Source organism: Eucyclogobius newberryi, unplaced genomic scaffold (genome assembly GCF_026437365.1).
Source record: "Eucyclogobius newberryi isolate DKJ021-1_F unplaced genomic scaffold, fEucNew1.0.hap1 SCAF_19, whole genome shotgun sequence".
Classification (NCBI taxonomy): Eukaryota; Metazoa; Chordata; class Actinopteri; order Gobiiformes; family Gobiidae; genus Eucyclogobius; species Eucyclogobius newberryi.
In genome coordinates this window covers 27183856-27197898 of record NW_027315823.1, presented here as the reverse complement: position 1 = coordinate 27197898, position 14043 = coordinate 27183856, and the positions used below count along the sequence as shown (strand labels likewise).

The 14043-nt window shown below is 44.8% G+C and overlaps 1 protein-coding gene across 1 annotated transcript; it reads left to right on the top strand.

The window, feature by feature from the left end:
* The first annotated feature begins 671 nt into the window (after positions 1-671).
* On the top strand, positions 672-13798 carry prdm2b (PR domain containing 2, with ZNF domain b). The gene is made up of 7 exons (XM_072452541.1): positions 672-790; positions 2614-2717; positions 2877-3029; positions 4919-5039; positions 7205-7309; positions 7401-11698; positions 12252-13798. The coding sequence occupies exons 1-7, from the start codon at positions 676-678 to the stop codon at positions 12267-12269; spliced, it is 4914 nt and encodes a 1637-aa protein (XP_072308642.1). The 5' UTR covers positions 672-675; the 3' UTR covers positions 12270-13798.
* The last annotated feature ends 245 nt before the right edge of the window (positions 13799-14043 follow it).

Sequence of the window (14043 nt, the reverse complement as noted above, 5' to 3'; positions counted from 1 at the left end):
CACATTTTACATCCAGACTATTGTGGTAATTTCCCAAAATACTTGTTCTACTCTTACATGAGTAGTTTTAAAGCAATATTACTCTTTATTTCCTTCTCTTTACCACTTTAGCATTACATGGCCCCTCGACCGGCTCAGTACACTGTCACTCATAACGTTCCGTCCTCATTATTCGAGAAAAGAAACATATTTTGAAGTCAGACTATGGATTCTGAATGGATTGCAACAAATGTACTTGTTTTTTGGTTATTTAACAGCCACTAGACATAGTTTGTTGTTGTTAGTGGTGAATAGTACTTTCAGTCAGAGCGTTTCATGGTTCGCCCTGTTTCCCGGTTCAGACTTCTACTTCGTGTCTTTGGCCCTCAAAAGTTTGACATTTTCTTGGCCGGTTTTGAATTAGAAATAAAGCTTCAATGTTTGTCGCATTATACCAGACATATGAATATTATTTTTTTTAAGTTGATGTGGAGAATGAGTAAGAAAACCTGCTGTGAGCCTTATGTTCTCAAACCTGAAGAGACTTAACTATTATTAACTAACTAGTATTTAATAAAAATGGGTGCGTTTTGTAATATTTAAATAGCAGAGTTAAACAAATGTCAATATTAAGAGTCATGATTTAGTCTAAGGTTGTGTGCATCTTCTGTCTGCTGCAGGTGCTGTGTGATTGACATGGATCTCAGCCGAGGCTCAGTGGAGACTTTAGAGGAAGTCCCGCCTCATGTGTGGGTGGGTTTACCTGAATACCTGAGACTGGGACACTCGGCGACCAATCGAAACCGCATAGGTGAGAAACTCAATCAACGAGTCTGCTGCGGGTCGTTCATCTAAAAGTCTGTGAAGTCAAAGGCTGTGAGCGAATAAAGAGATACGACTACATTCTCTTATTGTTGTGACTCCAGAAGAACTCGAATGAAATATGCACAGACTTACTTATTATGCTGTTTAAACCCTCAATTAGCTTTGATGCAGTGCCGGGGGCTGCAACTAACAAGCATTTAGCTACAGTATTTTCTGGACTATAAGTCGCACCGGAGTATAAGTCGCACCAGCTAAAAAAAAAGCATAATAGAGAAGAAAAAAACATATATAAGTTGCACTGGAGTATGAAATGCGGTTGCAAGTGTGAAAATAACAAATAATATCACATGTAAGTTGCTCCAGAGTATAAGTATATAAGTATAAATAGAAGTATAAGTTGCACCCCGGCCAAAACTATGAAAAAAGTCCGGAAAATACGGTAATTTATTAGTCTAGCGATTATTCGATGAGCTGTTTCGAACGCAAAAGTCACAGAAGATTTTGACTACGTTTGGCGCAGATGAAGCTCAAGTGAAGCTGGTGGAGGATCCTCATCCTGGTGGAGGATCCTGGTGGAGGATCCTCATCCTGGTGGAGGATCCTGGTGGAGGATCCTGGTGGAGGATCCTCATCCTGGTGGAGGATTCTGGTGGAGGATCCTCATCCTGGTGGAGGATCCTCACCCTAGTGGAGGATCCTCATCCTGGTGGAGGATCCTCACCCTAGTGGAGGATCCTCATCCTGGTGGAGGATCCTGGTGGAGGATCCTGGTGGAGGATCCTCATCCTGGTGGAGGATCCTCACCCTAGTGGAGGATCCTCATCCTGGTGGAGGATCCTGGTGGAGGATCCTGGTGGAGGATCCTGGTGGAGGATCCTCATCCTGGTGGAGGATCCTGGTGGAGGATCCTGGTGGAGGATCCTGGTGGAGGATCCTGGTGGAGGATCCTGGGGGAGGATCCTCATCCTGGTGGAGGATCCTCACCCTAGTGGAGGATCCTCATCCTGGTGGAGGATCCTCACCCTGGTGGAGGATCCTCACCCTGGTGGAGGATCCTGGTGGAGGATCCTCACCCTGGTGGAGGATCCTCATCCTGGTGGAGGATCCTCACCCTGGTGGAGGATCCTCACCCTGGTGGAGGATCCTGGTGGAGCACGTTATGGACCAAATAGGGATTTGGTCAAATGCAGTTGCGGATGCATTTTGAGTCATTAAAAGTATTTCCTCTGCTCATGGCATGTTGGAACCTGCGTATAAAGCAGTTAACGATCATTAAATTTCTAAATTAGCCGACAATTATTTAAATAATCAATTAGTTGCGATGAATCGATGAACTTGTTGCAGTCTGGTTAATAATCAATACTAAAACTAATGACTAATTTGAACTAATTTGATACACTGGATACACTGTAGTATTTTTACAATAGCCTTGATCAAAGTGTAAGACCACATGGTAATTCCAAAGAAAGCACTATTATTTTGGTTTGGAAATGAGTTATTGTGAAATATCTAAATTGATGTTGTGTATTGTTTTGTTGTTGTTGTAGTTTTTTACTATTGAACTTGAGTTTAGCATTTTAGAATTGTGACAACACTACTACTAATGTGTTTGTGGATAGAAGTTTGTATATTTGCTGGCATTGCAATTACCTGTCAGTTTTTCATTATTGTTCCCGTACAATGATCCGACGAGAGAATGAATTTAACTCTTTTTAGAGGTTGTGGAGGTCTTGACCCAGTGATATGATACTAAAATGATGTTTGTATGATAATGCAGTCATTTTGATTTAACTTCTTTCCTGTATTCAGGGGTCTGGGCCACTCAGCTCATCCCCAAAGGCAGGAGGTTTGGTCCATTTGTGGGAGAAAAGAAGGAAAGGTCCCAGGTGACCAGTAAAGTTTACATGTGGGAGGTACGTCTGCACTGCCAACTACGTCTTTCCTTAAACATGTCGTTACTAAAACCCAGCCAAAGTATAGCTCTCCACCATCTACACGTTAAATATAAATACAGCTATTTTAAACTTTCATTGCTATGAAAGTATTTACACTCTTGCTCTTTGTATTTGTAGGTGTACTGTCCCAGTGGTGGCTGGATGTGTGTAGATGCCACTGATCCTCTGAAGGGAAACTGGCTGCGCTATGTGAACTGGGCGCGCTCCAGAGAAGAGCAGAATGTGTGCGCGCTGGAAACCAACCGAGCCATTTACTACAAAACTCTAAGGGTTAGACACAGACACACAGACACACAGACACACAGACAGACACACAGACACACAGACACACAGACACACAGACACACACACACACAGACAGACAGACAGACACACACAGACACACAGACACACAGACACACACACACACACACACACACACACAGACAGACAGACAGACACACACACAGACACACAGACACACAGACAGACACACAGACACACAGACACACAGACACACACACACACACAGACAGACAGACAGACACACACACAGACACACAGACACACAGACACACAGACACACACACACACACACACACACACACACACAGACAGACAGACACACAGACACACAGACACACAGACACACACACACACAGACAGACAGACAGACACACAGACACACAGACACACACACACACACACACACACAGACACACAGACACACACAGACACACAGACACACAGACACACAGACACACAGACACACAGACACACACACACACACACACACACACACACAGAGACAGACAGACAGACAGACAGACAGACAGACGAGCTGCTTCTGTACAGATGGAAACAAACTATCATTCATCACTTCTTTATGAAACTTAAAACATATCAAAGCAAGTGTACTTTCTTAGACTTGATTAGATGTGTGTAAATGCCTGGTACAATGCACCTCTCCTGATGAGGTGAAGGTATTGTACACGGTCCTAAACTACTTGTAACGCATCCAGGAATACATTGCATGAGCCTTTAAACTGAATGTAATTTCTCACTTATGTTAATTGGGTTGTGTACAAATGTTTACATTAGCAGAAGCAAATACAATTTTATTCTGCTGACTTATAAAATGTTTCTATACCACACTATAATAGAATGCAGATACATGCAATGTGAAAGTATTTTAAGTATTCAAATACTATGATTGAACCATGTTACAGAAAATGTTCAGAAATATTTTCAGTAGGTATTCAGTATTGTGTAACTAAATACATTACAAGTATTGTTCCCATCACGAGGGTGAGCAGGTTTAAAAAACTGGGACACGCCCAGGTTGTGTTGTGAAATGTGTAGGTAATTAGGAAGGTCTCATTAATATGCACTCACTCACTCACTCACTCCTTTTACGACTCCATGGAGCTTCTTTACCCGTCAGCATTTACAGGATGCTCAAGTCTCACCAGTGATGCTGAGTATCCTCTGTGATGACTGTAAATGAATGTCATGAGAGCCTTTGGCAACAAAGAAGATGTAAAGAGTTCATTTGTGCCAAATATAGAAAGTGGGTGGCACACTTTAAACACTACAGACTTTTTATTATACTTACTGATCACCATTATTACTCAGCACTCAATCCATGAAGCTTACAAAAGACCAATTTCCACTATAATGAAGAAAAAACGTTTGTGGAGTCAGTATATACTCTTAGAGACGGTGCTGGGTGACCTGATGTCCCCATTTACCTGGGACAGTCCCACTTTAGCAGCTGATCAGAAATCACTGATTTCCCCCAGTTTAACACGAGACATGTCTCAGTTGTTCCGACAGTAAAGAGGATAATTTTGTCTTTTTTATAGCCAGATAAGAGAAACCCCTGCTTGAAAATGAACACAGTTGCACTCTAGTATTTGATGATCAACACAGAGGAGTAAAAAGTTAGTCCCTGTAACTCTGAGCAGTTCGAGCTGCAGTTATTATCAGGCAGCAGCACGAGGATGGAGCTGCAGACTGCCTCCTGCAGATTAGGCCGAAACTGTCAAATCCCCTCGCCCCCCTGAAGACAGATGAGATGCACCGTGTCCCAAATACCGTGTCTGGCTCTGAGCAAACTCCCGTGTGATTGGTGGCTGACCTTCCTCCTTCCTTCCTCCTCTTTTCTCTCATTGTTGCAGCCTATCGGAGCGGGCGAGGAGCTGCTGCTGTGGTACAGTGTGCAAGAAGACAAGCCCGAGGTAACAGCTGCACCGGAGGAAGCGCGAGCCAACTGCGGGCAAACACCCGGAGCAAAGCGAGGTGAGGCCCGATCCACCACCGCGAGCACGCCGGGGCTCCCGCCGGCCCCGCGCCCGCCACGAACACCGCGTTAGAGCCGCTCCACGCGCAGTTCTTTGTCGCTTTGGTCGAAGTTCCGCGCGGCTAGCGAGTGTGGAGCGGCTAATGTTGCGATGTGCCGCTGCTCTCGACTTTGTTACGCGTGTCTAAAGTCACCGCGAACGTGGATGTGAACGCGACCGTCCGCGCCCGGGACGTGTGCGTGTGGCGTGCCGGGGGCTCCGTGGCACACGTACGCGTCCGTCCAGTACGTTTTCCTCCTCTTGTGCCGAAGGAGTTGTCGAGGATGTGACCTTCCTTTAGAAAAGCCATCCTTCTGAGTGTGTTAGATGATGGCCTAGCATGTTAGCCGACTAGCCAAGTGTCTTTTGGTGCACTTTCCGCGTCGTTAAAGCGTAATTACGGAACAACACGCGCTTTACACGCACAGCAGACGTGTAATATTTAGTCTGTAGATGAACACGAGCGAGGAAAGTGATGTTGGTGTCGTGTAAACCAGTCTATCGAGTTGTCAGACTTAGCATGAGGCTACGAGGCTAAGTCTGCTGCACGTACCTCGGACATCTCGCTCTAATGTTGGCTCTGTGGCTCCAAAGAAACGCGTAAACACCTTTTTAAATCACTTATTATTGTCAAGCGAACCGCGTTCTACCTCCATTAGCCGAAAAATATAGTGTTATTATGGAGCAAAATGTGTTAAAATAACAGTAATTATCATTGTAACTAATGGGTGATAATGATCTAAGAGACTTAATTACATCTAAATATCATGAATGAAAGAAGTAGTTACAGACGTGTCATGAGCCCATGTTATAAACACACTAACCTTTTTCACCATGAACTTTGGACATGGTGTTGCCTTGGAAAAAACTGATGGCATCTAAAGGCCTCTAAACTGCATTTATCTGCCACTAACTAAGGAAATACTGTCTTCTTTAACACAGTGCTGTTGTAATTTTACGGTCGAATAGGCGAGTTTAAAATACACTTACACTTTGTTGGATGGCATTAGAATGCAAATCTAAAAAGGCTTCCTGGATGATCACTAACTTGCATCCAAAACAAGTAGGCCTGGCCTGTGCCTTCAGTCTGTTATAGGCCTGTAATATCATAACTATTAAGGACAGTTATGATATTACAGTTATCAAGAGATTATCTGTTCTAAACATATCTCATACCTCATCTGTGTAATATATCTAAGGAATATCTGTTACTAAAGTGTGGTTCTATTCCTTTTCTCATGTCATTTCATGCTGCGTAGTATTGAAGGATACTGATGTTGTTATACTCAGCGAATACACAGACTTATTCAAACTCAACAAGTTCAATAGTTGTATTAATATAAGAATTGTAGATAATATTTTACTGTGGTTGTCAAAAGTTCTTTATGTTTAACAGATCCATTATGTAACCTATCCTATATGGGATTTAGTCTCCTGTTTATGGGTGTTATTTTGAGGACTTTTGCCCATTCAAGATACAATATTTAGTTTATTGTTAATTGCTATATCAACACTGCTAGATTTTCTGTAGAATGATGTAATCAAAGTACAACTGTACATGTAATGATGTCTCCCTGACATGTTACATTTGTATTGTGCTGCTGAGCGGAGCGCCCTGGTATGAATCGGGCTTTGTGGGCCAGGTCAGATGACCTTGTTGACACTCCACTGATGATGAGGTGCCAGGGAAGCCTCTTGAGCCTGAGGCTTACACACCCTTAATAGTGTCCTGTTTGTCAGATTGGCCAATTGATATCCGTATTGTTATTGTTTTATATTAAGTCACTAATGCAAACTTTAGTGAAGAGTTCCGCTTTTATATTTTATTGAATAGTTTTATGCATCCCCTCATTTGTTAATTTAGTTGTATAAAAAACAATCTCATTCACCAAAACAAACAAAACAAAAGTTATACATAAACTATAGAAGATGCATTACATTTAATTTGAGCATAAATTAATTCACAAATAGTTAAGTGTTGTCCAATAAGCTGGAGTATTTTAAAAAGTACTTTGAGAATCCTTTTATATTTCTTCTGAATGTTCCTCTTTAACCATACAATGTACATTACCCTGCATGTTTGCTTCCTTGTTGGCTTCTAAGTGAAGTGCATTTGACTTGCAGCCAGAAGAAAGCTGCTTGAGAGAGCCAGCCCGGCTGGTTTGGGTGGATTTGGGGAAACGTGCACAGCTGAGCTCAGTGCAACGGAGATGTGGGATGGGGATGACGGTATGTTTTGTCACAGCATAAGTTATTTCATAGTATGTAAACTAGTAGTTTGCCATTTTGAACTAAATGCATTCTCGCTTGTGTGTTTTAGGTGTCACTGAGGAGGATCAGAGGCCCTCTATAGATATACAGCAAACTAACGCTGTTGCCAGCATGAACCACAGGGAAGTGGAGAAAGTTATGTATGACAGAGGAAAAGGACAGGATGAGGAGGAAGAACAAATGGAGGAAGATGGTGATGAATTAGAGGAAGACGTCCAACAGAAAGATGCTCCGTATTCATTTGTGCAGGGGCAGCCTCGCCAGTCCGTGACCAGCGCTGACACCAATAAAGAAAGCCATTCGTTTAATACAGAGTCAACCCATTCAGGGCACAACGCAGAGATAGATCCTGATTATGACCCTGACCTTGAAGGGGACCCACATGGCTTGTATCCCTGTCATCAATGTGAACGCCATTTTTCTACCAAGCAAGGGCTGGAGAGGCACCTACACATCCACTCCGCCTCCAACCAGCCCCCTCAAATGTATAGCTGCCGATACTGCAGCAAGGCGTTTAGCTCGCAGGTAGGGCGGCGGCGGCACGAGAGGAGACACGAAAACGGGTTCAAGAAAAACCCCGGGTCTTTGGCCGGAACTGCACATCTATTGAGTAATGTAGCACAAACAAATGCATCAAGTCCTGTTTTTACAAACGTGACGAGCCACTACACAGCCATAGGAACGCAACTCACCGGGGCTGTTATGCACAACATGGACATGCAGAAAAAAGAGTTGATCGCGGATCGACCGTTTGTTATGGAAGAAAACGGGGAGTCAAAGGAGCTGCATCCGTGCAAGTATTGTAACAAAGCATTTGGCACGCACACCAACATGCGACGACACCAGCGCAGGATACACGAGCGTCATTTATTACCAAAGGGGGTGCGGAGGAAAGGTATGCTTCTTCAAGAAGCGCAACAACTCCCCGGCGAATCCCCTAGTGCGAGCCCACCTCCAGTCTATATGCCCAGTGCGGACACGGAAGACGAAACCGACCGGGATGACTATGCCGTCGATATTTCCAAAAACATATCTGATAATTTGAACTACTACATTGACGGTAAAATTGTCTCGACCAGCGCTGCGAGTAGTTGCGACGTGATCGAAGTGGATTCGAGATCTGCTGCTCTTTTTGGTATAATCAGTCCAAGTCAGCTTACTCAGGCACTAAAGGTTGAGCCGAGATTGAGCACAACAAAGCAAGTTGCCAATATCGGGAAAGGTACAGGGAAAAGGAGGACTTCTACACCTCCGCTCGTCCCAAATCTGAAAGTAGAGACCGACACTCAATCATTAACAGTCTGTCCACCCTCATCTTCATCCTCGTCGAGCATGTTAGTGGGAGGATTGTTCCAACAAGACCCGTCCTCGTTTCAGCGTGAAAAAACTGTCTACCTTTCCCCCAAGCTTAAACAGCTACTTCAGACACAAGACATGCAAAAGGCCACCGTCGCCCTCTTGACCGAAAGCCATAGACTAGCCTCAGTCACACCAATGCAAGGGACTTCGGGTCGGTTCAAAAGAAGAACCGCTTCTCCCCCAGCGTCTCCGCAGCTCAGCCCTCCCGCTAAAGTCGAAAAATCCGACGGGTTCAATCCGTATTTGCTTAAGGTGCCAAAGTTAGAAAGCCACAGCATGTCACTACTACCTTGCAGTATGAATGATAGAAAAGACGAAGAGCTCCCTGAAAACACGACACAAGGGCATTCGTCATCTAACAGTGGTGATAATATTTGTAATCAACAGCCATTAGACCTGTCGAATTCATTCACTCGAAAAAGTGACAATGTTATGAAAGTTCTCGGCGATGGAGCTCTAGATTTAAGTTGCAAGCACAGCATTGAACCGGAGTTAAAGGGAAGCCCAGGTCCGCAGCCGCCAGTCAAAAAGCGAAAACCAAACACTAGCATGCTGGAGAAAGTGCTCATGAACAAATACGTAGGTCTTCCCCTGCCCGGAGACGAGAGCCCGACCGCCGCTCCCTCCTGCTCTCCGAACGTAACACCCGACAGCGGCAACCCCTCTCCGCCGTCCTTGACCCCCGTCACGCTGAACCCGTCATCTCCCATGTGCGACATCTTGACGTCGCCGACTCCGCCCCCACCCGTCCTACCCACCATCCCGTCCCCGCCTCCCATAATGCCGAGCTCTCCTCTCTCGCAGCCTTCGGAGTCGGCGGAACTGAGACCGCTCCCCGTGCTCTCGCTGAAAATGTCCCCGAGATCGGAACTAAGCGACGCTGAAGTCGAGGCTGAGAATGAAAAGAGCGATGAAGACACTAAGAGACCGGACATTGAAAATGGCCGCCAAGAAGAAGCGTTTACAAATTCTCCCAGCTCACTGAGTCTTTCCGTAGATCATGAACCCATGAGGCAAGACACTTCTCCTGTTGAAACTTCGACAGGTTTGCTAAATGGAAAAATGGAAAGTAACATGGAGACAAAAGTAGAGAAATCTCCAAGTTGTGATGACGCTGCTATGTCACCGAAAGCATCGACTGCATCCTCTCCTGTCCCCCCCAAATCGCCTTCTCCAAACTTTACAATTCCAGAACACATCCAGATTAAAGAAGAGGAACAAAACGGTGTAGACGGGAGTCCAATTTCAAACCACGCGCCCGAGGTTAAAGTCGACCCTAATGCTGACGCCGCTAAAACTGCGGAGGAGGAAAACGACTTGGATTACTGTAAGACTTTTGTGTGCAACGTTTGTGACGAACCGTTCGACTCGATCAAAGAGCTATCGGGACACATCACAGCACACGCAGAAGAGTGGCCTTTCAAATGCGAGTTTTGCGTTCAGCTTTTCACCGACGGCCCGGGGCTCCTGGAACACCGGTCCACACTACACGGGGTCGGAACGATTTACGTCTGCTCCGTTTGTTCGAAGGAGTTTGCCTTCCTTTGCAATCTCGAGCAGCATCAGCAAGATCTCCACCCCAACGCGCCATGCACACACACTACTGTAGAAAGTGGCAAGCTCCGGCCACAGAACTACACCGATCCAACCAGAGCCAAAGACGAGAGCAGCCCTTCCACACCAGCAGCAGAACTTTCAGAGGAAGTTCCCACAAACACTGAGACGGAGCGAGAGGAGCCGGATGTGAACGGGAATCACACACAAGAGGAGGCTGAGGACCCCAACGAAGAGCTGTACACTACAATAAAGATCATGGCTTCAGAGGGAGGAAAGCCTAAAGGGCCCGACGTCCGCCTGGGCATCAACCAGCACTACCCGAGTTTCAAACCCCCTCCGTTCCCCTACCACAGCCGATCTCACGCCTCAGTAGCATCGGCGACAAACTTCACAACTCACAACATCCCCCAGACCTTCAGCACTGCCATTCGCTGCACCAAATGTGGCAACAGCTTTGACAACATGCCCGAGCTGCACCAACACATACTGGCCTGTGCTAATGCTAGTGACAAGAAGCGCTACACTCCCAAGAAGAACCCCATTCCCCTCAAGCAGATCGTCAAGTCTCCAAATGGAGTGGTGTCGCCCACGGCGGCGGCGGCAAGGCTGGGGGCGTTCAGGAGGATGGGCCAGCCAAAGAGACTCAACTTTAACATTGAAACTGGCAAAATGAAAATGAGTGCGCTGAGCAAGAAGAAGAACCAGCTGGTCCAAAAGGCCATTTCTCAGAGAAATAAATCTGCCACAAACATAAAGACCTCTCCTGTAAAAGCTGAGGAAGAGCAGGACTCTCCCAGTGCAAACCTCTGCCCACACTGCAGCCGCGAGTTCAGCTACACCGCCAGCCTCACCAAGCACTCTCTGAGCTGCCCCATGAGGCCTGTGGTGAAGAAAGGCAAAAAGGCAGCTGCTGCTGAGATGAAGAAGGAACCCGCCCCAGTGATTGACAAGAGCATGAGCCTGAGGAAGAAGGGGGTAGACCCCGAACCGGCTCAGACAGAGGCAGGGGCCAAGCCGCTGGGTAAAACCAGAGCACGCAGCTCCGGGGCGGCAGAACCAGAGCCCACTCAGCCCAGCAAAGGAAAAGGAGGACCAGGAAGACCCAAGAAACAAGTCTCCCTCCCAGAGGCCAAACCACCTCCCTCAAAAAAGGCAAAGAAAGGCTCACCTCAGTCCGTGCCTCCTGCGCCCCCTGCCCCCGCTGACCCCCCTGCTGACCCCCCACAGAAACCTGCCCCGAAGTCTCAGCCCAAAGGCAAAGAAGCAACGCCCAAGAAACCAGCCGAGACCAAGTCCCCTCCAGGGAAGAAGGAGCGCTTCTCCCTCCGAAGCCGATCAGGAGGTCCCATCACCCGCAGCGCTCAGGCCACAGCCGCGTCTGCCCCGGGACAGGCCGAGGAGCAGCCCAGTGAGGAGACTAAAGACTCTCAGGTGAGATCTCCACTTGTTATTGTCAAATTTAACTTCATTTCTGTTCCGCGTGAGTGTTGACGCATGAAAGTTGTGCTTTTGTGCTCTTCTTGATAAGAGGCAATTACAAACAACCGTTGCCAAAAGTGATGCATCTTTTGGCACACTCATGCACCAATATTATCATTCCATATTTGATCATAATCGAATCATAATAACACAGCAGATGTTAAAAATGACGGATGATGAAAACCGAAAACTAATTTAACATTTGGTGTCACAAAGTAATGCCAGAAAGCAGATGCCAGCTGGAAGAGCATTTTTGAGACTAATTAGTTTGAGAGAAATGTTTTGGATTGGAAATAGTTCATGCTCGTGCTTGTTTAATAGCTTTCTGTATTGAGTCCATTTTAGACTGTAAGTAACATTGATATAAATATATGTGATCATTTATAACTGTAAATAGCTTCCTACATCATGTCTTATTGTGCTTGGTCACAGATGTATGTTATATACTTTTGAATAGCAGTTTGTCACAGGCTCGTGGTGAACATGTGTGACTGGTGTGTTCCAGGAGGCGCCGGTGAAGTGAGCGCCGGATGGATGGATTCGTCTGGAGTTTTGGTGCTTCCTCTCAAAGTCAAAGTTCTGGACTAACACTGACAGCACAGAGGGCGCGGCTGCTGTGGCCTCATTCACTTGAAGCAAAGTGAAGATGAACTCTACTGCCTTGTTGGATTTAAGGGAGGGATCGCTTTGCATCTTCCAGTTATCTCCTGAATTGAACTGAGCCTTGTTTTTTATAGCCAGCCTTGCAAAAAAATGGAAAAATGTAAATGGCAATGGATTCTTAATATATACAATTTGTGTCATTACTTGACCCAAAACAGTAATACTAGGGCTCTGTCATGTTTGAAAGCTGATCTATTGCAAATGGCAATCATATAAGATTTAGAATTAGCTAATCCTGTATTTTCCTATTTGATTAGATTTTTCCAATATTTCCGAATGTGTGTCTCTTAAAAATGCATGTGCAAAGTAGACTGTACACTAGAACAATCTGTTCTTTTCTATGTCTCCTTCATGACACTTCAGTTTGTACAATTATTTACAGTATAAATAATATTGTTCTGATTTAATTTTCTATAGTTATTTTATTGTAGATGTTTGGCAAACGAACATGTAAATGGCAGTAGTTTACTGCAATAATTGGTCCTCAGGGTGAATGGATGATGTGTTTGCTCTCCGTCTCAGTTGGTCGTCTCTCGCTCTAACTCGCTGTAGTTCGACAGGTGGTTCAGTTGTAGAGAAATGGGACGTGTTATTCCCATCAGTGGAGTTTGTCTCTACAAAATCATTATAAATCCCTCACCTTGCCCTGTGTTCTACAGCACTTTAAAACAATTCGCCAAATGTGTCGGGATCATTTTAATTGGCTTCATTAATCACAGGGGAATGTATCCTGGTCTGTGGTCGTTAGCAGATTCTGTACTTTGCACCAATTATGTGCAAATGATCTCAAACGAGTCTTTACGCCTTCTGACAACGTGTAAAAGTTGTCAACTCGTGAGATGTGGAAGAACCTAGCCTGGCCATTCTGACTTCTGGTTTGATTATTTTGTGCACAAATACCTGTGGTTGTCTTGCACACAGACGATTGTGACATTTGTCTCGTTTGTTAGACATGAAATCCACAACGGACACTAAGCAATAACGTAAATGGAACTCGTTTTTGGTTAATTGTGAACGAGAGGTTCTAAATTGGACATGGTTCAAAAGCCTCGTGGAAGTGAATGGTTTTGACTGGTCAGGCTGGAAAATACCACCTGCCATTAACTGCAAAAGAGGCAGTAACTTGTATTTTACAGTATTTTATGACTATTTTGCAGGTTGTACAACGATACTGTAATATATTTTTGAATCTCTAAATGTCCCTCCTGTCCATACCACTTTGTCTGACATAAACATTCGGCTGCATGGAAAGTCCACAGAACATTTATGAGAGACTCCTAAACTGTTCAGAATCAAGATGTATCAAAGATGAACAAGACAAATTCTCAATGACCTCAAGGGAGATGTTGCTGTAATTGACATAATAAAACTTTTTTCAGATTGTGTAAACCTGGGATTGATTTGATTTGTAATTTGAAACATCATTTTTTTTATTAATATCTAGTCATTTTTATTATTTTGAGATTAAAATGTTACTTTATTGACATATTTACAGTAGATTGAGTCTTTGAGATGTGAATTTGATAAGGTTTATGTCTGCCTGACGTTTTAATCCTCAATTAAATGGCCTCAGCTTTGACATTGACATTTGACCATTCAAAAGATAGAAAATTGTGTTAAATATTATTCACTGA

Coding starts and splice junctions, on each gene's coding strand:
- prdm2b (XM_072452541.1), top strand. CDS start 676: ATGGATCTCAGCCGAGGCTCAGTGGAGACTTTAGAGGAAGTCCCGCCT. Junction 791..2,613: donor GACCAATCGAAACCGCATAG/GTGAGAAACTCA, acceptor TCCTGTATTCAG/GGGTCTGGGCCACTCAGCTC. Junction 2,718..2,876: donor GTAAAGTTTACATGTGGGAG/GTACGTCTGCAC, acceptor TTGTATTTGTAG/GTGTACTGTCCCAGTGGTGG.